This window comes from Pavona decussata, unplaced genomic scaffold (assembly GCF_977016875.1).
Source record: "Pavona decussata unplaced genomic scaffold, jaPavDecu1.1 SCAFFOLD_229, whole genome shotgun sequence".
Classification (NCBI taxonomy): Eukaryota; Metazoa; Cnidaria; class Anthozoa; order Scleractinia; family Agariciidae; genus Pavona; species Pavona decussata.
This window is the reverse complement of record NW_028145634.1, coordinates 720,194-746,613: the sequence shown is the minus strand read 5'-3', so window position 1 is coordinate 746,613 and position 26,420 is coordinate 720,194. Positions and strand designations below refer to the sequence as shown.

The 26,420-nt window shown below is 37.0% G+C and overlaps 1 protein-coding gene across 1 annotated transcript; it reads right to left on the bottom strand.

The window, feature by feature from the left end:
* On the bottom strand, positions 1-24,529 carry LOC146458760 (calcium-independent protein kinase C-like). The gene is made up of 16 exons (XM_085090313.1): positions 24,025-24,529; positions 23,863-23,923; positions 23,387-23,540; positions 14,477-14,511; positions 13,771-13,871; positions 11,787-11,937; positions 11,115-11,254; positions 10,374-10,553; positions 9,185-9,358; positions 8,786-8,877; positions 8,312-8,374; positions 7,174-7,312; positions 6,058-6,138; positions 5,654-5,761; positions 5,158-5,298; positions 1-2,845 (listed from the first exon to the last, which is right to left on the bottom strand). Exons 1-16 carry the CDS (start codon positions 24,364-24,366, stop codon positions 2,687-2,689), a joined length of 2,121 nt encoding a protein of 706 aa, XP_084946439.1. The 5' UTR covers positions 24,367-24,529; the 3' UTR covers positions 1-2,686.
* Positions 24,530-26,420: the final 1,891 nt, after the last annotated feature.

The following is a 26,420-nucleotide window of genomic DNA, read 5'->3' as shown; positions in this document are numbered from 1 at the left end:
TTATCCTGGACGTACTTTTATTTCCTTACGGGAGCACTGAATATTTGGCTATGGTTTAACGAAAGTTAAAAGAACAACGAATGACTAACCGAAAGAAATAGAAATTGGACCAAACAGCGCGTAGAGACAATGTTATATCAAGAAAAACTACAACTTCGTGTTGATACTCGGCTCCTAATCAAACTTCTAACAGTTTGTTTACCAGCTGAGCAAGAAATTAACCACGTAAAATAAAAACAACGAAAGAAAAAAAAAAAAGGTGAATGCCGAACAAAACAACTCCTGGAATAACGAATGTTGTCGATACTGTGATTTTGTTGGCGGGATTCCACGCCGCCGAGTTATTTTCAAAGATTGTTTCAGGAAAATTATTTTGTTAGATTCCTAGATGTACGCACTTTTTCCTATCAAGAAAATTCGCTGATTACTATTCCCGTCTAGGGAATTCGAGGTTAATGTTTCTCCCTGTTGGGAATGTGAGTCAGAAACGTTCGTTATACCAGGGTATAATAATAATATCATTGTATTTTTTTGAAAGGAAAGTTTATACTGATAGAGCGGTTTTCTTACGACTCCCGTAAAACCAGCACCGTAAAATCACAGCAGACGCAGTCAACCAATCAGCGCCATGCGCGCCCGTTAACCCGTGGAAAGCGCGGGAAATACATAACAAAACGCCAAACGCGGTAAAACACGTAAACGATACTGAGCGCGGGAAAACATACAACCGATAGAAAATGAGGGGAAAAGACTGGTACCTTCCACGTAATTGTTCTGTGATTGGTTGAAGAAAGTCACTTAAACCGGTTAAACGAGATTTTTTTCCACCAGTTACAAAGTTTAAACGCAAGGCGCATTTTTCGACCAGCCGTTAGAAAACCGCTGTGATCAATTGAATATTGTGTTAATCGTTTTTACGTTACTGCTAAAAATTCGAGTATAAAGATATAAAGAAATTAATCTAAAATTATACTATTCAATGATATTTGAGTCGAGTATGTATTCCAAGAACTCCATGGTCACAATAATTTAACCAACAAAAACGACTTACAAAGAGGATCCTTTTAAGAATTGCCATATAGACGAAAGTAGTAAATGCAACCGACATACGCTTCTTAGAATTACGTGTAATAAATAACCGTAAATTGATGGCTAGCGAAAAGAAAACCTGAACAACTCTTTGTTCAGATAACACAGCATCTCGCCGTCTTAAAAATCCGCCTGAAAAACTTTTAAGTCGATCCACGCAAACGCAAGTTTGCAAATAAGAATCTGACAATAATTTTCCTTAAAAATAATTCTATGAAGGGTGTCAAAAACGAAAATTAACATAAAATAATTATCTGGATTATTTTATCTGTCAATTTATGCTAGTAATCGTAAGAAGACGGCCGCAATTGAACGTTTTCTCAAAATTTGACGAGCCTTTTGGAGAATACTTATTTCAAAGAATTTCTAGTTTCACGATTACTTCACACTATTAAAAAACTGGGTACAAACAATTTGGAGACTTAAACAAGATGCACTCAGTTAAATACAGGTTCGGCCAGTCAAACGAGTTATATTTTTAGTCACATGATAAGAGAAAAATCCAAAAAGCCACGCATTCTTCGCATTGTGACGTCATTTTCTGAAATCTTTCTCACTTTTGTGTGTTTGGAAAGCAATTTGTTAAATTTTAAATTGATTTGATTTTTTTGTTTTTACTATTCGTAACTAGCACACAGTATTTTCAGCTCAATTTCGAATGTTGCGTTTACACGGTTCGACTTCCTAAGCGAGGCAGGCATAAAAGGCAATAAAACTGAACATTGAAATAAAATTTAAAATTCTAGAGATCACTTAGGCGTAAGCTCGACTTCCATTAAAAAAAATGCGTGGATGATCAGCTGCGTTCAAAAAGAAAGAATCTGCAAAATTAATGCATTTCTGAAACGTTCAATTCATTTCTTCTTTTTTTTCTTTTCAAAATCAAATATTATTTACTTTTGATTGAAGTCTGACTTCGCTTTTTACTTACAAAGCACACATTTGTATTAATCTGTTTTTTCCCCCGCGTTTGTGACAGTATCCTACGAGGCCGTCATCCAGGCTGTCACGTGTTCCCTTCTCCAGAAAGTGTGAGGAGACTGGCACGAGTGATGGGTTGAACATGGAACTGTTGTAAATGGCAGTGGTAGTCTTTTGTGAAGGAAAAGTTTTAGATAAAGCAGATTTAACACGAGCTACGATGCAGGCCGTGAAAACACCTAAAAATGCAGTGTTTGTCGTTGAGATAGCATTCTGCCTACCCTACCATGAGATCAGGCGTCTTCCCCACCCCCCCGGGATAAGATGTAGGAAGGGAGGGTATGTCCGCAGCAATCGTCCACCCAAACGATCCCACAATCCATCACTCGTGCCAGCCTCTCTCCCCATATTTTCGGAAGTGAGGGATCAGTCACGTTGCGTGACAGCCATATAATACCCCGTTTGTGACAGTCACGATTAAGCTCAACACAACAAGCAAGGCTAAAAACACTTGACAATAGCTATTTTTGGCGCGTTACGATCACGACTATTTAAAATCTAAAAAATACACGGTTGATCACGTTCTAAAAAGATAAAATTTTCATTTTGGAATAAAATTTTCTTCAGCTCTTCTCGTTTTTTGTTCAACTATGTACAGTGTAAAGTTAAGCAGCCATTAAACTAGGTTATCGCTCACAAATTGTGCATTGACGAAACTGAAGTCCTTGAATTCATCCTGGTTTATGTTCGCGATGACGTTCTTGTCTGTCGGAGTTAGTTTCGCTTCTTCCTTTGTGAAATCCGTGTCGAAGTTTCTAACATCTGTTTTTGAACGCTGTGAAAAAAAAAATTAAAAGAAAAAAAAGACCGTTTATAAAAACGAAAAAAAATTTGACGTATTAAGTCTTATTTAGCATTAGCTAGTCACTGACGATCAAATCCGAAGGTCGCGGCTTCAATTCCCGCCGAAGTCAAAGATTTTTTTCTTCGTGCGATCTCCCATTTCCTTACTAGGACTAACGCTGAGAGGGAAATTCAAAGATTCACTTTAACATACACTGCAGAGTAAATTCTCTGCAAACTCCCCAATTGATAGGCTACGCATGGGAGGGGCGGGGGGCGGAGGGCATGGGATGGATAAAATCGAGACCGGACACTCGTAGTTCGAGAACTTTACATTCCAGTCCGAGGGTTTGGATGGAGAAAGAGTGCGCGCGCGCGTGAACCAGTGTCATTTTGGCGGGAAAACGAGATAGCCGCCGTCATTTCACTACCAGTTTGTGTAACAACGGCGTCGTGGCGAAAACAAGTCCTCGAAAACGTAGGTGATGTCGTCTGTTTGGAATCACGAAAGGGCTTAAATAACAACTAGGATTTATCTCTTCTTATTACTTCGCTAAAGACTTGAAGTCAACTCTCGTTTTCGCTGTTATACTCCATTATCAGGGGCAGCGTTTTCCGTCTCGAAACGCGGTCTTCGTCGGCAAATGTCTTTCGACACACAAGTGTTCCAACTTCACGACTGCTGCGTAGCAACATCGTTATACCTTCTATGAAAACATGATGACGTTTTCGCCGAGACCTATGTCTAGAATTCTTCCCATGACCAATTGCTCTGTGACGCAACAGTCAATTTATTTCGTGCGCATAAAATTTCTCTCAGTTCCTCGCGAGGCAACCACAGAAACAAAGAGGTACGTTAAACTCAACAGCCGGTTAAAATGAACAGAAACAAAAGATACAGTATCATAGACAGCAATCCGATGAACAGGCGGTTCAGTTCACTGGACGGCACTCCATTAAACCCGCAAGATCTGGAGGGAGTCCCCTCACACAGATGCTTGATTTTGGATCAGAGCTTCGAGGCACTCAAATCTGCGCGTTCGTCGACCGAAGCCATGATAAGGGTACAACAGGAAATGGAGAAAGTTGTGAGCACAGAGGGTGAGAAAAACGACCAGTATATAAGCACAGCTATGGAGTATGCAAGCTTCTCTCAAGAAATCGACAGCACCAACCACGGGATGGAATCTATGACTAACATTTCTAAAGGGAATGAAAACTCTGCGCAAACAAAGATGAACCAAGATGGAGGACAAATCGCGAATAGTAAAAATGAAAAAGAGGATACATGACGAATTCGATAATTTGACTTTCCGTTAGTTTAGTTTTCAGTCATGTTTGCATATCAAATTTTAACCCACCGGTCATCGCTGTGTACAAGCCGAACTTACGTACTCAGGAAAGTAAACAATTAAAAGGCAGCATAAGATACCACTGTAAACCAAACCGAGACTAATGATAAATTAATCCCTGGTCTTTTTAATACTCAGTGTTCTCAAATCCTGCGTTTACGAACTGCGCGCGCATGACAGTAAGACCGAGGGAGCCTGGACGTACGTGACTTGACAAGCGTCCTGAAGCCCGTTTCCCAAAACTCACGCAGAGTTTTCGCGCTTGGAAAGCATTTTTCAACTCCGTTTTCTATCGACCGGTGGTAGTTTTTCGTGCAAACTAGCTCAACGTGTTCCTGGTAAACTCTTCAACGTTTTAGCTTTCCGCCAGAATCAACAGTACGTTTTCCTGCTGATAAGGCGCGCATAACGCAATGACACAATTACAGGGTTTGTTGTTGTATACAACGGCTTATGGCTTCTGAGCCAGGGGGACCCAGTTGTAGCTGTCAGAGGGCCTCTGTTCATGAAGGGGGCCACACATGTTCCAACTTTTCACGCACAATAGTAGATTAAATTTGATGTGGTACCACAAACAAAATTAGAGAAAAAAACTACTGGATCCTTGGCAAATGATGTTCGAAATCAAATTTCTCTGCTTCACTGCAGTGAAAACAGTGGCTGCCTCGGAATATAAATTTTTTTCGGATCAAACCCTAAAAAAGGAAGGACTAACTAACAGCATTAATTTTTAACTTTTTTTTTGTGGGGGGGGGGGGGGGGGAGGGTGTCACTACCTTTACGTGTGTCTGCTGACAGCTCATTTAGCTTGTCAGTGATAATTAAAACCATTTCTTAAGATTACTTTCAGCATTTTCTTCATCTAAGAAAGAGAACCGAGGTACCTCCAAGCACAGTTCGGGGTTTAGACGTTTTCCTGATCAAGGAAGTGAAAACGATATCTTCCACTTACTATTGTTGGTTTGAATGGCGGCACAATCTGCCTCGCTTCTAACTTAGTCCAGTCCATTTCCCTAAAAAACGGATGATCCAAAATGCTTTGCTCTCCACTGGTTGTACAGCCGAGCCTTTTCGTGCAATTTTTCGTCATAAACTGCAAAGAGATGGAGCAGAGTTACATTGAAAGTTATTAAAAACTGCATCATTATGTACAATACAATTCCAGGGATTTGATTGGCTTAGTGGCCACGGGATATGAGCCACTATACCATGCCCGAGAAATAGCGACCATTAAATTGTCTTCTGGTTGTTCTTGCAAAAGCAAAATCAGCGAGATATAGCAATATTTCTTGATTGTTTTTAATAAAACAATTATTCCACTCACGCGCTACACGCCTCGTTGGCTATCTATCATCTCATATCCAACGCGCGCTCGTCAAATAAATTGTTAATTATAAAAGTGAAAAATGAGATAAAGATGTGTTAGGATATCTTATCATGATTCTTACCCCTTTTAATATTGAAACAGCTTCCTTGGACAGCCAGACTGGGTACAACACATCATCGTGCTTAATGGATTCAAACAAGTCATCTTCATTATCGGCTTCAAATGGAGGCTATTAAAAGAAATAAAGATATTTAATATGCAGTTCGCATATGTGATTGTCCATTTATTTACCATATGAACTCCCCCGGCTTGAATGCTCAGTCGCTAGAGCACTGCACAGGTAACGTGAACGCAATGATGACACGTTCCTTTAAAGAATTGAGTTGATTTCTTTCCTCTTGTTACTCTGGAATTATTTGCAGCTGATTGAAGGTCATTTTTAACAAAAGATACCAAAACCCCATGATACTTTCCCTTTAAGACGTTCAACTGTAGACAGTAAAAATAAAGCCTGTTTCTACTGACCTGTCCCGCCATCATTTCGTACATGAGAACTCCCAGAGCCCACCAGTCCACAGAGAAGCCATAAGGTTTTTCTTGAAGAATCTAAATAAAGTGAAAAAAAGGTTTACAACTTGATGGACAGAAACGGCTTTACCTGGTCAGCTTTATATGACCCTCAAGTGCCAGAAAAACATAAATTTGTCAAACACAAGAATAGGAAAAATAGGTTCACAACTGGAGAACTCATCGAAAATTCTCTGCAATGTTAAGTGTATACGATACAAATGTAAAAAATTACACAGCTTGTTACAAGTTTCCCCTGTGGCTCAGTGATTACAGTAACCAGCTGAAGGCTGTGCTGAATACACAGATTTTTCTTAGTCACATGTGATGCTGAATAAATCTTCCTATAACATTGTGAAGGTTCCTTTTGTTGGGCACCAACAAATTTAAGAGCAAGTTCAACAGAGCTTTTGCAGTCACTGATGTATGGCCTCATTTTGGTGATGAGGCTACAGGGTTACCACCTGCTTCCAATCTAAAGAGTGATCTTGCACCCTCATCACCAAAATGAGGCTGCACATCAGAGACTGTATCATTGAAAAGGAACTTGGATGGGTTCCTAAAGCTCTGTTGAACTTTCTCTTAAAGTTGATGGTGACTAAATAATATTTTCTGTTAGGGAAGTGGTCAAAACTACTATATTTGAGCAGGTCCCACCAAACCACAAAATAGATGGTGGTTTCTACCTGCAGCCCCCTTCTTCAACCTCAAAAGATGGTGTCTTTATTGCAAAGCCACCCCTCTGTGCAGCAGTTAAAGATGACAATGAGATTGAAACCTCAGTTTTCTTGTTTATCTAGCAATGCTGACTCTTGCTAGCCCAACATTTCTGTGTCAACTCAAATTTTGAAGACAAAATTTTGTCGGTAATGTTCATGAGATAGGTGTCTTCAATAACTGCCCTACCCCAGACAAGGTGGATCCTCTTTGAACAAACTTGTTATGACCAGTTCCCTTACTAAATCTTTCTAAATTGGATTTTGTGTGCCACGTTTTCTCGTGGATGACAAAATCAATGGAAGTATTTTTTTTTTTTTCCATCATTTTGACGTATGGTTAATTCTGCAAACTCACCTCAGGTGCAATGTAGTCTGGTGTTCCACAGAATGTGTTTGTGTATCCTCCAGGAGTCATTCCTTCTTTGCACATTCCAAAGTCTGCCAGCTTGATGTGACCATCTTTGTCTAAGAGTACATTATCCAATTTTAAATCCCTGTTGAAATAATCAGAATGTAGGTAGATCTTTAGATGGAATTGAACTTGATAGAAAAAAAATTCCTGTTTTTCTGAGAAAACAAGCAACAGTGTTCATCCTTTTAAAACAAAAATACCAAGCAGTTCATGGAAGCAGTTCATAAGTTAGTGTAAAAGTTTTATTCGACTGGCCACAGCAGCATGTAAATGCAGTATAGAGTCCTAAAGTGATGACTCACAAAAACTAAATTTTTTAAATTACAAGATTTGTTAGTATATTCGGAAAGAACATGATGAAAAATGCCTACTTGCCAAAAACCAGCATCTTATTGCAATTTGTGGGCGAGATATTAGCACTGTTATGCCCTGATGACTCCATACAAATTTAGTTTTTGTGATGTCACACTTTAGGACTCTATACAAGTAACTGTTTGTCCCACAATTCTTTCAGTTTCAGAGATTCAAGCATCCTGACATAAAACTCATTTATTCAACTGTGGCCTAAAAGATTCATCTTATACCAGAATGAAAAATACACTGATGTCATGTAAGCCCAACCTCACAAATGTTTTGTAAAACTAAACTGAAATTAGACTAATGGATAAGGAGGTTAATAAATTTCTAAAGAAACTACGGTGCTGCATTGGTAAGGAGTAGAAACAAATGTTTGGTTGGTAAAGAGATTTGAGTACTGACGCTCTTCATCAGAGCAACTATGAATCTCTTTACAGTACCCAATTTATCTTTAGCTATCAACTCTGTTGATAAACCAAACATTTGTAATATTAAACTAGAATTATAGCATCGAACTTTAGCAAAGAGCTAACCTTTTAAAGACAATGAAATATTGTCAGCCAATCAGTCAGTCTTATAAATTCACATCGACTGTAACTTAACGCACAACTAACAATGATTGCAGTACAATAGAGATATCAAAATAATGTTCAATCAATCAATTACCATCTTCCTCTGATTAATATAGAAAAAAGAATGAGGATATTAAATAAATATTCCTTACCTATAAATAACACCATGCCGATGGAGGTACTGAAGTGCAAGCACAACCTCTGCAGCATAAAACCTAAAAATAAAAGGAAGAACTTTATTATAAACATGATGTAACAAAAGTGCAAGGAAACGGACTGTGGCATAAAACCTAAAATTTCAATAACAAAGCATTAAAACTCGAGACACTCTAGAATGCAGGGCCACTTTTGAAACCACACATATGGCTTGTTTGGATACAACGTAGGTTGTGGATGAAAGAATGATGAACAATATATAATTTAACACTTTTTAAATGAAATTTGGCTCTAGATATTGTGTAGCTTGTTTGTTTTGGCAGTAGATGGAGCAAATAAGCTATTGATGAACTGGTTCATTGCTGGAAGGTTAAAAGTGGTCCACACTCTGAAGTTTGGTCTGTAAAAAAAGACTTCCACCTCCCATGGTCAGAAAAAGAGAGAAAAGAGATATCATTAATGTTATGCACCTAGATCTCTCTTCATTAAATTTTCTTGCTTTTTGAATCTGGAACATCAAGTCTCCTCCATTAACGTATTCCATCACAAGAAAAAGGCGATCCTGAAGAGAAAAAAAAGGCATGCACATGTTAAGACCCTTAATAAATTACACATTACAACGTTTTTATGAATAAATCAGTCAGTCAGTCAGTCCATCAATCCATCTATCAGTCAGTCAGTCATTCCATCAATCCGTCTATCAGTCAGTCCATTTATCAAGTCAGTCAGACTGACAATCCGTCCGTCAGTCCATCAATCCATCTATCAGTCAGTCCACCAGTCTGTCTATCAGTCAGTCAGTCCGACAATCCTTCTATCTTCTGGTGTTGATCTGGTATCAAAAACATGTATGATTTTAATTAGTTTACCTCTGTTTGGAAGCTGCAATAAAGTGCTGTAAGATAAGGGTGACCGGCTGATATAGTTAACACTCGTCTTTCGATCAGTGTGCATTCTACATCATCATCCTGAAGAACTGTCTCCTTCTTTAAGATTTTAACTGCATAAATTTCATCAGACCCTTTTCTCTCTGCTAGCAGGACCTAGTGAAGAACAGAACAATGATTTGTGCAAAAGTGAGGTAAAAGTCAAAGGAAGCCACAATTTTTAAAAGAATACACAAGCTTGAGTTCTTTGGAACTCTCAAATTCATTTGAGCTGAAGCTTCCATGCACTTTTGTCAATAATTGACAGAATTGACATTGTCATTCACTGTCACCAGTTATCATTTGTTGAGTTTTTGCTTGTTTGACTGGTTTTATTTATTTATTTATTTATTTATTTATTTATTTATTTATTCACCACGACATACAAACATAGAAAGTTACAATGAATAATAGACTAGGATTACAAGTACATAAGTTTAGAGTAAATAAAAATAGTAAAAGAAGTAAGAAGTGGCGAGGAGACCTCAAGAAACCCCCGGGCAGTCAGCTTTCATTCTCAATTATAAAACAGTTGCTGAAAGTTGAATGAAGTAGTAACAAAACTCTCTTGTTTGCTTTGTCAACTAGTGTCAATTTCATTGAGGCAAAGAATTGTAGGTACAGACAGACCACAGAATTGCAGTTACAGTTGAACCTCTCTTTTTACGGAAAACCTCTAGAGACTAAAGTTCACATAAAATTCACCTCTTTAATACAGATACAGCTGCATTTCAATAATATAGTGAGGACATTATAAACTGTGTCAAATAGGTGGTCAAGAGCTTTGATTGTATCGTCAAAAATGTTGCATATGTTGTTTTACTTACGATAGGCAAATTACAAGGCAAACTGTTTTCGGTTCAGCAATCATACTGGAAATTGTTCAGCTAAGCTGTGTAATGTTGGCAAGTTTAAATTGTTTTTGGGACTTCCGGAATAATTCTGCACTAAGGTTTGGATGATATAACTATCTGTGCCCCTAAAACTACCACAGACCAATGAATCCAACATTAGACCCCCGTGGTCTGACCTCTTGTACGCAACCACTCCCTGCAAGTGACCACCAAACCTTGGGTGGTTGCTTACAGGGGGTTCAATGTTACTGTATTTGGACTCAAAAACGTTCACTGACCTTGCCAAAGCTTCCTTTTCCTAGCACTTTGATAAAGTTAAAATCAGACAGGCCAAACTTCTTCTGTCGCCGTCGCACTCCAGGTGAAGTTTCCAAATTACCCGGTGTGATTGGCAGTGGGTCAAGGCAGTTGGCTTTCTTTTCAATTGTCATGTTGGATCCGTTATATTGAATTGATGGCTGTGAAATAACAACAACAACAACAAAAAGAACATTTTTAGTTACTGTTGTCTTAAAAATAAAAATAAATAGGTTCTCATTTCTGTAAGCATGTCAATGGAAAGGATCTTCATCCACTGTTTCCTGGAATTTGGAAATGCAAGTTTTTGAGGAGGAGGGAAAACAGAGGACCCAAAACAAAACATTAAGGCCCTGTTCAGACTAGGTCCTTGTGCAAGGGCCCTGTGCCTGGGTACTGAAAAGGACGTTGTTCAGACTCCTTGGTGCCCAAGGAGCAATGATGTTCTCGTTTGTCAATTTAGCACCTGCCATTTTGTTCACTGTTTCATAGGGAGGCATGAGGAAAAAGCGCAGGAACTGACAAAATCCCGTTCATACCAGTACCTGTGTACAGGAACGGTGTTTGAGTACTACCCTTGGAGATAGTGCCGTGCCTGGACACGGTGCCCAGATTATTGCTCAAGCACCGACAAAAAGTTAATGTTCAGACTATTCCCCATGGTTGAGAACTGCACACGGGCACTAGTCTTAACAGGGCCTAAGAGAACTGCGTTTACCAACCTTTTTGACTCTCATTGATTCTGTCAACTTGTTTCCTGTGAGACCCATGTCCTTTAGAATGAGCGCCATCTCTTTGGCGTTCACACCACAGTTGTTGGCTACATTCCTGTGACATCTGATATGGACATTCATTTTGCATGCTGACGCAGAAAACAACAAGACAACATTTTATTTGAGTATGTTAATAAAAATAATTTTCTGCTTGTGAAGACAGGTAGCAGGAAGATGCCAATTTTGTTGCTGAAACTTTAAACTGTCTCTTTAATATGTTGTCAATGGATTTCAGGTTTATAAAAGGAGTGAAAACATTAACCATTTTTAACTTCTAAAGACAAACAGTTATGTACAGCAGTTACATTGTTACTCATAATTTTTTTTTAGCAGAACCATAGCTAATAAGTAATTTATTGTCTCTTCTTATAATAGCTGTTATGTGCAATTGATCATTAGTATGTTAATTGTACAAAATAAAAAATAATATGATATTAAAAATAAATATATAAACTTGCCCCCCCCCCCCAAAAAAAAGAAAGTTTGCATGAAAGCTTCTTACCGTTAACTATATTCTGTACCTTGCCCATGTATGTTCTTCGAATTTTATAAAACAGAAATTCTAGAAAACACATCTCATTTTGTCAATTTTGTGATTTTTCCACTCCCAGATTGACCTACCTGAACACTGCATTCCTTGGCGGAAAAGACCATAGAGAAGAGAACCACAGTGGTCGCAGAATGTTGGTCTCTTGTAATTGTGTTCTGTAAATCTGTGTGGCATGTTGAGTTTGAAACGCAATGAGCCTGTGCTTGATCTTCCAAATGCACTCTGAAATTCACAAAAAAATGAAATGGTGAAGGGAAGGACTCAGACTCAGTGATGCCAAAGGAGCGAGATTTGGGGCTGTTTCCATCATTTGTAATACTAGTAATAATCAAAAATTAGGGAGTGCGTTCGATGATCTCGATCCCATGCTCTCTCTTTCTCCTTTGCCAAGTTGGTGACGATGTCATCTGCCGCTGCAGATACACATCCCACGACCCATTAATTCATTCATTGATCGATTGATTGTCCCATACAATCTCGCCTCCAAACCCAATAAGGAGTGCATTCTTTCTACATTGAATGCAATTACATATGATGACCTCTTTTATCCACAGATTTATATTTTACAAAACCAAACATATACCAAACTAAATATGGCCATTTTCTTGTGACTTACGGGAACGACCTTTAGCTTGTTTTGGTTGGTATAATTATAGCTACACTTGTATCTACATGTGGGTATGAACTGACCCAAAAGTGGTTGTTATCCCAAGACTTAGGGAAGTGGTCAAAATTACTATATTCGAATAGGACCCACCAAACCAAGAAGCAGATGGTGGTCTCTGCCTACACTCCCCTTGCTCAAACTCAAAAGGTGGTGTCTTTATTGTATATTCAAAAACTCATTAACAATTCATAAGCCCATTGACCTATCAAATGGTCAATAAAATATCATGTGCAATGGTTTTACAACCCGATAAAACCTCCTTCTTACTACACTGTAGAATGCAGTGTTTTTCTTGTATGCTAATTTCCAACGTTCACAAAACCATCATTGTTATGAACTCTCTTGACACACGCTTTTCCAGGAATGTTTTTGAAGCCATTCAAAAAATAGCAGCACATGTTTTGTCACGTCTAAAACCCTCGTCTTTTAAACATTATGTAGCCTCTCTATCCAGTATTAGTATAAATGTGCTAGCGTTCTATCAGGAATGCTGTTCTATTATTGGCTACACTACTAGCTATTCTGTTTTAGTATAAATCTACTAGTGTTCTATCACGAATGCCGTTCTCTGATTGGCTACGCTACTCGCTATCTATTCTGTGATAGATAGTGAGTAGCGGTTTTCAACAAAATGGCGGCCGCTTCGTTGCGTTTTCGAAGTGCCTGCGATGAAGATATAGATAATTTACTTGTTTAGTTTTGAACGACTAGTAGATTTATACTAAAACAATTAGATTATTCGCTCTCGATTTCTATGCATGATAGCTGATTCGGGCTGCGCCCTCATCAGCTATCACGCGATAGAAATCTCGAGCTCATAATCTAATTGTTAAGTAGATAGTGAGTAGAGCAAGTAGCGTGTGGCGTGACCTATTTATAACATTAATGGAACCTATCTTGTTGTTAAGTTTTCAACGAAAACTAGATTTATACTAAAACAATTAGATTATTCGCTCTTGACTTCTATGCGTGATAGCTGATTAGGGCTTTGCCCTCATAAACTATCATGCGATAGAATTTCGAGCTCATAATCTAATTGTTAAGTAAAAAATGACCATGAGATTCAAACCTCACTTTTCTTGTTTATTGAGCAATGCTGATTTTTGCAAGCTGAATATTTCTGTTTCAACTCAAATTTTAAAGCCAAAAAAGTTTGTTAGATAGGAAAGTGGTGTCTTCAACAACCCCCCTACCCCAGACAAGGTGAGTCCTCTTCAAACAAACTTGCTATAACCAGCTCCCTTATTGGCCTCATTTTGGTTGGGTCATATCTAGACACTAAGCCAAGAGCGGCAATCATCCCATTAATAATTGGCCAATTTTCCATGGTCCATTATTGCTGGATTCAAAGAGATCCACGGCATATTTTGTGACATATGTCAAAATACCTTTTCATCATTAGGAAAAGCTTCTGGGATCTCTTGCTTTACTCCCGGGCACTGAGAGACCACTTCTAAATGACACCGTTTGTGAACGACACAGGTGCATACTGCAGATAGAATAAAAAAGGCAAAATAATCATTGATCATGACAAAACCAACTGGCTCATTCTTCATGCGTAAAGTCAGCCTCCTTGTTGGTTCGCAATAATACAATCCACTATTGCCTTTTATGTAGCTATCAATCTCCTAAAGTGGGAATCAACAGAGCTACATGTAATCGTCGGATTTCAACCTATTTTGTTGTTCTTTCCTTTTATAAGCCTGTGTGGATTGTCGTCTTACATGGAGGAGGTCCTGATGGTGTCAGCTTACAAAACATTCTGGATCAACCACCCACAAATACACAAAAATTGATACTGGGATTAACTGCTAATGAAAATAGTTTTTGCCTGAAGTTAAGTTCTATATAGCTGTCAGACCCTGGACACTAGATGTGAACAATAAGCATAACTCTACTTTGTCGTTCTACTGGTGGACGGCACATGAATGATGATAACTCGAAAAAGTCGGGAGAAACAAAAACTGGTTGCATTATGATGTCAGTTGACTGTCTGGGTTAAATATCTGAAAATCTTTGCCAAGGTTAGATATTGCTGAGTGTATGACTAGATTTCTTGGAACAATATAAAAATACTGTTATTGTCTGACTCACCTTGGCATTGGTATCCTTGTTTGTTAAATACACCCCTAACAAAATAAAATAAAAGAGTCAGTTACCATGCCATATATAAATGAAACATTGGATCAATCGTTTTTGCTGTGGAACCTGTATGAGTTAAGGATAAGTAAGAAAACAACTTGGATGGATCAATCAATGAATGTTATATGGCCTTGCTCATCACCAGATGAGTTTATTTTGACTTGAGAATGCTTATTCATTGGTTCATTTGTCTAAGTCCTCAACTCACTTTTTTCACTTCAATGTTGACAGATTTGAGTCTCGCTGTTCAGCAGGACATGTGTCACACATTTACAGTCAATTCACGTCATGCGTGACCTGTATTTCTGAGAATGAAATGAACATTCAAATTTCTCTTTGTATTAAATGTCCGACATGTGAATAAAATGTTAAACATTTCTCTGGAAATCTTTCCGAAAAGGACACATTAACAGAAAAAAAAAAACATTCAAAATACTTGGGAAACAATTTTTTTATCTTGAAATACTTAATGCTGTCATGTAAAGAAAAATTCATAGCCTTATACCATCAATAAACTAGGCAAATTTCTACAGGAACTCTGAAATCTCATTGGCGATGTTCAAAACTGACATGTAAATTTCAAAACTCTGTTCAAATTTCAAAAATACCAGTCACATGTGACCTGAATTGACTGTAAATGGAGTTAAATGCAGTTTAACTAAGTTAACAACAAGGAACAGTTAGTGGTCAGTGATCGATGTCATTGGTGCATTGTCATGTGGGTCATGCAGTCACATTGTAGCAGACATTCTGGAGCTTTGTCAGCCAGATTGTAAGCCCCTGGACATCCATGGCACCCAACTTGTACTTAGCGATGCAGTTGTTAAACCTAGTTAGTAATACATAGCCTAGCTTATCACAAGTCACCCATACGGCAGCTCAGTGGTAGAGTATCCAACAAGCACTCGGAAGGTCATCAGTTCGACTCTTGCTGGAAGGACTCAGAATTTTTTTCTTTTTAGTTTAGTTTGACTTGAGAATGCTTATTCATTAACTCTGAACCGATAAAAGCAACATTTCACAGCATGGGTGATGCATCCTTTTGACATACAATTTAATTTTTATATCAGCATGTATTGAGAACTGCATGTCAAGTAACCTCTTTATCACTTCACAATGGTCAAACACAGAATCCTAAGTTCTTATTATAAATAAATCCAGTTTCTAAAGTCTTTGAACTTGCATTGATCAATGCAAACCTTTAAAAGCAAGAATTTGGTATGAAAACAACACAAAATACTCAATTACGCAATCTCTCTACAAAGCTTAAACAACATATCTGGTAAAACTACTATATCCATTTATGATTGCTTCAAGCATCCATCATGCTAATAGTCATTGTAGTTTCATAAATTTTACTGATATTGTCATCCCAACTTGACTGGAACATTCAAACCTAATTCCATAATCCTTTTAGTCTCTTTTCATACCTCTGCACAAAATTCTATTTCACATTTTTTTTTTAATTTGTAATTCTAACTTATGGGGTGAATAAACTGGGACTTTGAAATACTGGAGCAACCAAATTTTTGTCAATTAAATTGGTGGCAGATGGCTACATACACCCCAATATCTACTTGACATTAATAACTTATATGTGAGTTTTATGTTTTAAGAACCTTTTTTTTACACCTAGGGTGAAAAATTCCATGTTTATTAGTCTGTATCTGGCTTCTAAAATTGTGGTGGGAATTGTGCACTTGTCAACCACCAGACTACTGTAAACATTTGTAAAGAACACCTCTGCTCATAGACATTCAACATTAATAACTGTAAGTGGACACTGCTTCAATCTCTGTTTTGTGGTGGTAAAGAATATTCTTATGAACCATAACTTGCTATTATAATAGTTTATTTTCTCATTTGTGATCTACACACTAAAAATTTCCTATCTGTATTATCATTCTGTAAAATAAAAGAAATTAGTTTTCAATTTGTCATGAATAGTGATTTGGAGGTCTCAACCTCATTAGTACACACGACAAACCGGGTAAACAAAACCTGTGAAAATATAAGCTTGGTCTTGGCATTTTCAAGAAACTAATGAATACAGTGTTACAAGAAATTAGCTGCTGATCACATTCAGGGCTTAAAAAAGGTTATTAGACTGAAACGACTCAGTCATTCCATAAAATTAATTTATAATCAATTAACTTGATAAAACTATATTTACACAGCTGTTTACCTAACAAATTGCAATATTCACTTTGTAATTAGAGATAGCAGTGTAAAGCATCCGTGTATATAGGTAAAAGCCAAATGGAAGCAACAGAAATTTCATTTTTAAAATAGTTAAACTAGAGTCTAAACAAAGTCAAGCCAGATACTAAAGAAAATTTCCAAGCAGCTCAGAGCTATGGTACTAAGATCTCACATCAAATATTTTGTGGACAAACATTACATTATGCACCCACAACAAGTCCTTGGATGTCCTGTGCTATCATACTCTTGTCTAGCCTCAGGAAGAAGACCATACAAACATATTTAAACAACTGTTTTACAGAGCAAATTTCAATCAGCTGTCAAAAGCAAAAACTAACACAACATTGGAGTGGGATTAAGTAGAAGCCACTGTTCAGTCTACAGTATAGTCTCACCCTAGTTTGAAAAAAAGATAGTCATAAGAATCAAAAGTATGTTTGAGAAAGTGGGAGTAGAGATAGCCATTAGTAATTCTAAACAAATTAATGTAAACAGTATCCATATATAGGGGAGAAGTTTCTGTCCAAGGCAGTGAGTGTAAAAGATGGTGGAAGTCTACTGCAGTTAAAATTTTTTTGCTATATTTGAAGATTATATCTAAATGACATTTGAAGTTCTGTAAACTTCCATATATAAGCCCCCCACAAAATGTATTAAGACCAGAAATCTTACACGTAAACATCCTTACCATAATAAGCTCCCCCTGAATATAAGTCCATATGGACCTATATTTGGGATTAGCCTTTTCAGACCTTAATTTTGAATGATGTAATTTGTCAGGTAGGCAAATGCAACAGAAATTATAATGCAAATTTATCTCCTCTTTGGCAATGACTTGTACACCACAAAATTTATTTGGGTTTTCATAATCTGATGACTGTATAGAATTTTTTTTCTATCCATGCCATTGAGGTTTAGTGAAAGCACGTTGTGTTCACTCAGTATTGCAAGAAAGCTTGTTACCGTTTTAATTGTCAGTTGAAAGATTTCAGACGCAAAATGCCATTCAATTGAAGGGGTTTAGGCAAGGGACGCATAAACAACTTTTTTACCTTAAAATCAAAATTGCTCCAAATAAGGTTGTTATGCAAGGAAAACTTAGTTACGTTTTTAATCTTTGAGCAAAATGTTAACTAAACAACAGATACTTTACTTCTTTCCTAGAAAATGCTAGAGACTTACAAGAAAGAGACATTGATGCTTGCTGAACAAAGTCAAGCAAGGCATTAGTGGTTGTGTAGGCTCATTACTAAACCCAGTCAGCTCTTTTGGATTGTGCAGCTTTCTTTGAAATTTTGGCCAGTAATGAGATGCAAAATGAAACCCAAGACATCCATTCAGTAATTATTTTCCCAGCACAAGAAAGTGTAAATTACCTTGTAATCAGTATAAGGTGTAATAGTGAAGAAACAAAAAAAAATTAAATTCAAATGCAAAAGTAAGAATTTAAATAAAATAGAAAGACTTTTCCTTATTCACTCCAGGATTACATGTACCACGCAACAAATTTTCATATAATTTATGCAAAAATAGCTGGTAAACTAATACATTTATTTCTATTTATTTACACTGTTGTTGCAGAAATTATTTAAAATAAAATACCAAACATTAATATAAATTTATTAGCAATATCTTATTAAATCCTGTGAGGCTGTAACACACGGATGTCGTTTCTGAGTGATTTATTTCATGACAACAACATTTTAAATAATTAAATATTATTCAAATGGTTTGTAATAAGAATAAAAATTGCTTGTCAGAAATATTGGCAACAACTATTCTATTAATGGTGATATCTACGGCTGCTGAACAGTTCAGCATCTTATCTCCTCTATGAATACTCTCAGATTCTGTAGAATGATGTACAAAACAAACACACACTTTCTAGAGCTAATTCCCAACCATTAATAGTTCCGTACCATACATTTAAAAAAAGGAATTTACCTCATAAACAATAAACAAATTAAAGCAACTTGATTATAAATATGCAAAATTATTTCCCAATCCTACATATTTTTTTGAAAAAAATTATTAATTCTATGGAAACAAAGAATTGGCATTGACACTTAATTACAAGTTTTAATTAATTTGCAACTGTCCAAGCATTATATTGGAGGTGAAGTCAAAATTATTGAAACAATATTTTAATATTTTCTTGCTAATTTGAGTTGTCGTCAGTGGATCCTTGCAATTTGGAAGGACGAATAAGTGAGGCCATTCTCTTCCGCTGCTCCAAATCTCTGAAACAAGCTGCCTCGATTCTCTACCTACATGTAGATTCAAGTGCAATCTAAGAAATACCTTTGTAGACATGCTTTTAATTTCACTATCTAAGTTTATTTTTACTATGCTTGTAAATTTTGCATAAATTTAAGTACCATTTTAATTCATTTCTTTTTATCTTTGTAAAGCGCATCTGATCATGTGCATGTAATTTGTGTTATAAAAATTTTAATTATTATTATAATTATTATTGAAGCACTTGGTCCAAAACCAGCTATGCAAAGTAGGAATTTCTTTTTCATATTCAAATAATTATTGCTCTAAATAAGTCCTATAGTTTCGTATATTAATCATCAGATGTGAAGCACAGTTCTATTTATGTTACATCTTCATTTTTGAAGTTTAAATTTCAAGAATAAGCCCGTAATTTTTTTACAATTGAATAAGAATGGTAAAGGCTGCCAAAAAATCATCAAATTTGCACCACCATGTTGTCTTAATTACTCATTTTTCAGACGATTCATTTTCCCTGGCTAATATCTAGGAATAAAAACACATGGAGAATTAAAATTCTAGAGTGTTTGACAAGTATTTTGCTTTCTCTTTAAATTAATTAAAGCGCTATTAATTTAGGGTGAAACAGCTCAATTTTGTGGCTTTGAGTCATGTTTACAAGTGCAGCAATGCACAAAAAGTACTTATTGTGTTGAAAATTCCTCTCTCTGCTAAAAAGTAATGCATTGCAAAAATTCTACACTTAAAACAAAGCTAAAGATTGCTCTACGAGAATACTGAGTAATTCTTTCTGTACTGTTCAGTATTGTTACATATTTGAAAAAGGCTCAAGTTATCATTCTTATCAATCAGACAAATCCAACACTTGTAAAGTAAAGAGGCCTGGGTACTGCTAACAAACGTCGTACCTCCAAGAAGAAATCTCAAAGTCAAGTCTCAGGACAGAATAAGGATGGCTGCCATGAGCAGGCAGCAATTAATAATGTGTAGAGAAAACTGGTGATTTGTCTCACCCATGAATTTCAAACTTACAGCTTATATAGCAGCTGAACAGTTTTGCAAAAACTATTTACCGCTTTTGTTGCTAAGCAATATTAGAAACATCTAACTTTACTGTGACAGAATTTAGATCGCTTTCAATCGACCATATTCCGGAATAAGCATAAGCGGAAGAGCTGTTACATTTCTCTCTTTTTAGGTACATTTGGGAAGACGTTTCTACAACCTTTCTGAGATACAAAAACCTATCATGAGGGATTTCTAGAAATCATTGCATGTTTTCCTATTCTGGAATAGGGCCAATCGAATGCACCCTTAGTCTGCCTCAAGGTCCATCACTTTGAGCATTTTGTTAAAACAGCATATCATTAAAGGAATTTCAAGTGTTGTGGGCTCAAGTAGGGTTCAAACCCTTCTTCCATAGCACATGCATGCATAATCATGACATGAACATAATAACAAAACATGAAGGCAATCCTTGACTCATTGCCTACTGACCCAAGTAATCATTATTATAGGTGGTTCTGAAAAATGAGGCATTCATATTCCACATTCGTTCTTGAAAATTTTAAATACATGTAACCTGACAGCTGTAGTTGCCCAAAACTGATAGGGGTACAGTAAATATGGAGCTAAACCATTTATGCCTAACTGAAGGATCCCTTTGGTTTGTGGAAATTACCATTTTACTGTCTATAAACCTACTGGTAGAAAAAGTTATAAGTTCCAATCCTGCCTTACTAATATGGTATGCACACCTTGTCCTTATATTAATATGGCCTATTGATAATATTTTGGTCAATTTTTGATAAATATTTCATGTCTTTGGAAACTCTCTGATGGCTGTTCCATTTTGATCAATAAGGAAGTTCAAGAATACAAAAGCTGTCAAAAAACCATAAAATCCATCAAACAGCCACGGTAAAACAGCACACCCTCACCCAAAGGGTGTTTAAGGAGTCTATGCATCATAAGGCACTGCTTGTCTTACAATGTACATTAATTAATAATAATTTATTGTGTTAGCCTGGAAGCAAAATCAACAGCCTCCAGGATAACTGCCATGATTTTTTCATCGTACATTTAAAATGAAAATAGTTATGTCTAGCGAAAAAAAAGGAATGATGAAAATCAGGATCGTAATGTAGACAAGAAAATTGTGCAATGACAGTTTGAAAATTGCCACCTGTATACTAGCAACTTAACTGAGACAGTAATCTATTTAGCATATAAATCATAGTGTATACTGTTAAAGAACCAACCAGTTACAAGAGTACAAAGCTTTTAACCACTTTAAACTACCAGAAGACTGACAGCTGAATTTATAATCCTTTCCACAATAAACATCAGCCTAGTGTGAAAGTCCTCTGTAATCTACATTGAATTAGTATTTGGCTCTCACTGGGGGATAAGAGAACCTGACAAAAACCTTAAAAAGCAAGTTAGACCAACTTCCTGAATGTCATGCGACATCCTTCTTAGGTCTCCATAAGCATAAAATTTTAATGCCAGATAATCCCGAAAAAGTAGACAATAATCAATTGTCTATACTTTAATTTACAACACGAGGTGAAAGTTTCAGAGAAAGCTTGAACTGATCTTAAACTGCTACACACCCCGTTTAATGAACAAATCTGAACAAAAAGCAGTAAAAACAGGAAAATGACAAGGAACGCAAAGACCTGTAAAATTATAGTATTATTTTCAAGTGTGAAACATAATTACAGCCTTTAACAGCTCTGAGTACAGCATAAAACTTTAGCCAACATTATAAGTGCATGACAAAAAGACTTGAAATAAAACCGCTCTTACATTGTTTACTTCCACAAATGAGGAAGTTGGCTACTTTTGTAAAACCCAGAACATTCCAAGAGAAATCTATGTACATTGAATAATAAAACAGAAATAATTGGGAGAGGTTTTGTGTTTTCAAATTATGCTTCACATTTCAATGAATGTACATTTAACAAAAGTCCGCTGCAAAAAAATTGTAAAATCCACTTGGCAGTTAAGGCATTTCTTCTTCAAAAGCTGGTGCCTTAACTTACAAGGAAAGGAACTTCATGAAAGATTTAAATATTATTGAAAATGCATTGGGCTTTTATTAATGCAGTATGTCATTTTGCGTGAAAAAGAGATTGCATGCGTTGTCGATTAACAAATAAACCAACCCCCTTTTCAACAATACCACATCCATTAGAGCAAAAATGAAAAAAAAAATTACAGAAAATTGGTTATTTAAATTTCTTTTGTTTGCTGCAAATGTAGGCACACTAAATTAAAGCAGGATTAATTTTTTTTCAATTTTCTTTGCGTTATTGAAATCACCACGGCATCCAACACACACATTTGTTGTTCCCTATCTCATTTTTTAGTGAATTCAAAAAAGTGCTATGTCTAGAGTAAATACATATTCATACTCTATCTAACCTCACGTCAAAACACTGAAATAGAATGAAATAGAGCTGTGCATTTTTAATTGTTCTTTATTTCAATACCATGCTTTTGTATTTTTTGTTATGAAGTTCACAAGAAAAGAGGCCTTAGACCAACGTGTACAAAAACTGAAAGCTGATCTCAAAGAATAAGTTCATGTTTGTGGGCAGTCGCTGTGGAAGCGATTGGCAAAACACAAATAAACACATGATTTCAACATTTTCAAAACAAAGTTCTTTTCCAACTACAAAAATTAGAAGCGAGTTCAATCACTGAAAACAGCTCTGAAGTGTCACGACGCTAGAATATCAACACGAATTTTAAACGTAAAACTGGGTTGTTATTTATTAATATTTAATATGTTTAATCCCATTCGATTTATTGCCGATGTTCCATTCTTTTCTTTGAGCTGTGATGTTTGGTTCAAAGCCCATAATTTTGTCACGACGACAATGTGAGAATTCGCGTGTCGGAACTTACAAAAAAAAGTCACCTGGCCAGTTTCGGTCCTAGCGCTAAACGATCGAAAGCACAACGACAAAACGTATGGACAAGAAATGATTAATACACCACAAAAAAGGTGTTACGATATTGCTAGGTAAACAAATACACTCGAAGGCTAGAGAAGAAATGTCAAACGTGCCTACATGGTGACTCACGATGGCTTGTCACTCAAACACCATATTGTAGTCAGCAGTTTTACGTTAAGTAAGCTTACTTTGGGTAAAAGAACTTTTTAGGACATACTTGTTCGCAAAAGATGCCCTGCAGAAAATATTTAAAATGCAAAACGCGATTAATCGACGCCAAACCAGCTGAAATGAAAATTGTCGAGTTGCATTAGCTTTGCATAAATACTGTAGTTGTAAAATACGATGGGCTTGTGTAGCTAGTCACACAACCAAACAGCGTAAAATCATTTTTACGCAAAGCCAGACACAAAGAAATATAGTGCAACAAACGAAACACCAAAAAAAATTTACTCACCAAATAAAATCCCTGCAGTGGCAGCAGTATGTTGGTTGTCTGAGCCAAACCGCCATAAATTTATGCCCGCTTATCTGGTGGACTCGACGTCGCATGGCCCCTCGCCTTCCCTTAATCCCGCTCTCCCTTTCCTTAAAAACTCTCCTTTCCCTATCTGTAGGTTAACAACAAAAGACACTGTAACTGCACTTGACCCAAAACGAGAATTGCTTAAATTTATGTCCATTATCACCCCTAGATTCGACACTTTTCCGATCTGTGACAATTTCACAGCTTCTGCATGAGTGGAGCACACGCGAAGTTGTCGCCGCGTACGACGTTTCCTCGAACTTAATACCGTTTCCATTTGCAAATAGCGAGCAATCTACAATAAAGTAAAACTTCAGGTCACCTGTCGACGGGAAAGCAACAGAAAACCTATTAAATAAATCTTTATCTAGCGGCAATCGGTTCGAGACTCGACTACTGTAGCTCACCTTGTATGGCTGGTTTGAGTTCTATGTAGAGGTGTAATTTTCCTTCGGGTTCAAGAGGTATCTGCAGATATCAGAAAATGGCATTAGAAAAGCCAACCTTGAGACTAATTAAGTCCCTTTAATGAAAGAGAAATTCAAATAAATTGTCTTTTCCGTCTCTACCCAGATATCGGAGACTCCTTTTACACCCCAGTTCATGATTTCCTCGAAAGGCACCGATTTATTTGCTACGAATGGATCGGGCGGCATAATAGCATTGTGAAATACGGTTATTCCAAGAGTTTCTCCATTTTCTATCTCGCTTTCAAACTCTTCGTTCCAAATTGGCGTTGATGTCTTTTGCTTGGACGTTGTCTGTGCTATATGCCTATCGTCTACGTTCACCGATACGTAGGGGTCGATCGATTTAAGTCCACCAAACGTTCTTCTTTGAGCCAAGATCGCAGGCTTCAGATCAGTGGCTGCGATCACCTTCAGCTTCACAGAGCCCGTAAAACCCACCATGTTGCCCTTCAACCACGTTCCGCTCTTACAAAGGTGCAAAAACACTTCTACAATCTACGGAAAGCTCGGCATTGCCCAGTTCGGCCACAAAAACCGAATCAACCAATATTCTACTCAGGTTAGTGAATGACAACAATATTCTCATACAGCAGCGGAAGAAGGCAAGAATTTCCCAGCATTCACAGTCTCCTTTTTTAGTGTCGGAAATCTACGAGAACTTTCCGGAAAATATTCGGTTATTTTCGGCAACTTACGAGGCTCCTTTTGCCTGGGCGCGGCAAGTTTTCTGCTCGGTAAAAACAGCTAAAGGCTTGCTGGAAATTTACGACGGAACATATTGCTTCAAACTGGTCACAATAGTAAAAATAACGGAGGAGTGGATTTTAAGCGATAAGTCGGGCTACGCATCAAAAATTTTTTTTAAAAAAAGAAAGAACTTAAGATATTTCGCTTTTGATGGAAAATTGGATTACTGCATTAAAAACATGGGATTAAAGGGAAAAACAATAATTACCGCTGTATTTGATTGGTTTTCAAATTCCATTCGATCCATTTGTGGTAAACACATTCATCGATGAATAAAAGAAACACATTTCAGGCGTGAAGCAGTAAGGTTCGAAGCTTCTCTATTTAACACCAAAACAGATCTAACCTGTTGGGGCTTACGGTTGGTTTTGAACAGACAGCACAGAGTTTAATTAATACTTGATGGGCAGCTGGTCAATCGAGGGAAATTTTTAGGCAGGATTTTTCAACAACGTTTTCTTCGAGTCGGAATTGTAACAAGTTTTTTTTAAGTTTTAGAGCGATCAACAAAGAATTAGTGGGTAAGGAACAGACGGTTGTTTAACAAAGATTTTGAACAGAAGATATCGACAGGATGTTGTAGTAATTTTTGGATTCAGGATTGTAACGATTTTCTCAGTTCATGTTTCAGTACTATATAAAGCGATAATTAGGAGATTAATGAAATTAGCCGCCACAGCGAACATGAGCCACAAGATCACCCATCAGGTGACCTCAATTTAGCTACATGTATTTTGATTTTGCAAAGTACTGAAAAAATAATACAACTGGAGACTGAACTGGGTTGAAATACATTTGTGAGAGGAGTAACCAGTTTATCGAGGAAATGAATTTAAGACATTGATTAATTAAGCGGTTTGGCGCGCAATCCCGGGAAGTTCTAAGACCAAGCAAAACAAGGAAGCAACGTAAAATTAGACATATTATTCCGCTTTAGAGACAGGTGAGGATAGTACTGAATACAATGTCTTTAAACAACAGCTTCCGTAAAATTTGATTTGTCTGATTTGTGAAATCGATGGGTGGTAATAAACCGTACTTGTTCCCTGCACCAATCGGCGTTCTGCGATCTGGTTTGTTTCGAGTCGCCTCGGTCGGCTCTCTCAAATGGTCTGTTTTTGACTTCTTTCGCATTAAAAATATTTTAAGAGAAAAGTGTTCCGTGACTCGGCTTGAGAAGTGGGTTTATCAAGTGAAGGAAGTTCGAACTTTTTTTCCTGTTTTGTTCTCACTTTCCAAACATCACATGCCCACGCATGCTTACTCCGACCACGCAAAGTCCTGTAGAGTTGTCACGCAATCCTTAAAAGGCCGAGAAGCCGCCCAATGACAAAGCATTTCTTTAGGATAAGAATCCGTGTTTCGTTCACTCAAGACTCAAGAGAAAGGATGGTTAGCGGTGCTATAGTTTGGCTTTTCAAATTTTTTGCAACGTCTTGCATGGTTGGTCGAGAGTGAATATGAGCGAACAACAGAAAAATGTTCCCAGCCCTAAAAAATCGACAGGGTCAAGTGAAAATAGAGCTTTTGAAAGGTGCAGGTGTACTGCAGTAACAACCGGTAATTGACTGTGTTTACAAGGAACCTCGCGACAAAATAAAAGTACCGGATCCTGTAGTAAGGGATCTAACCAGCAAAAACAAAAATAAAAAAAAATGTAAAACAAATAAACTAAAAAAGGGCAAGGCTGATTTCACATTTTCCCAATGTTTCGAAAGGCACGGCCTTTCTTCTTCAGGGTATGTTTG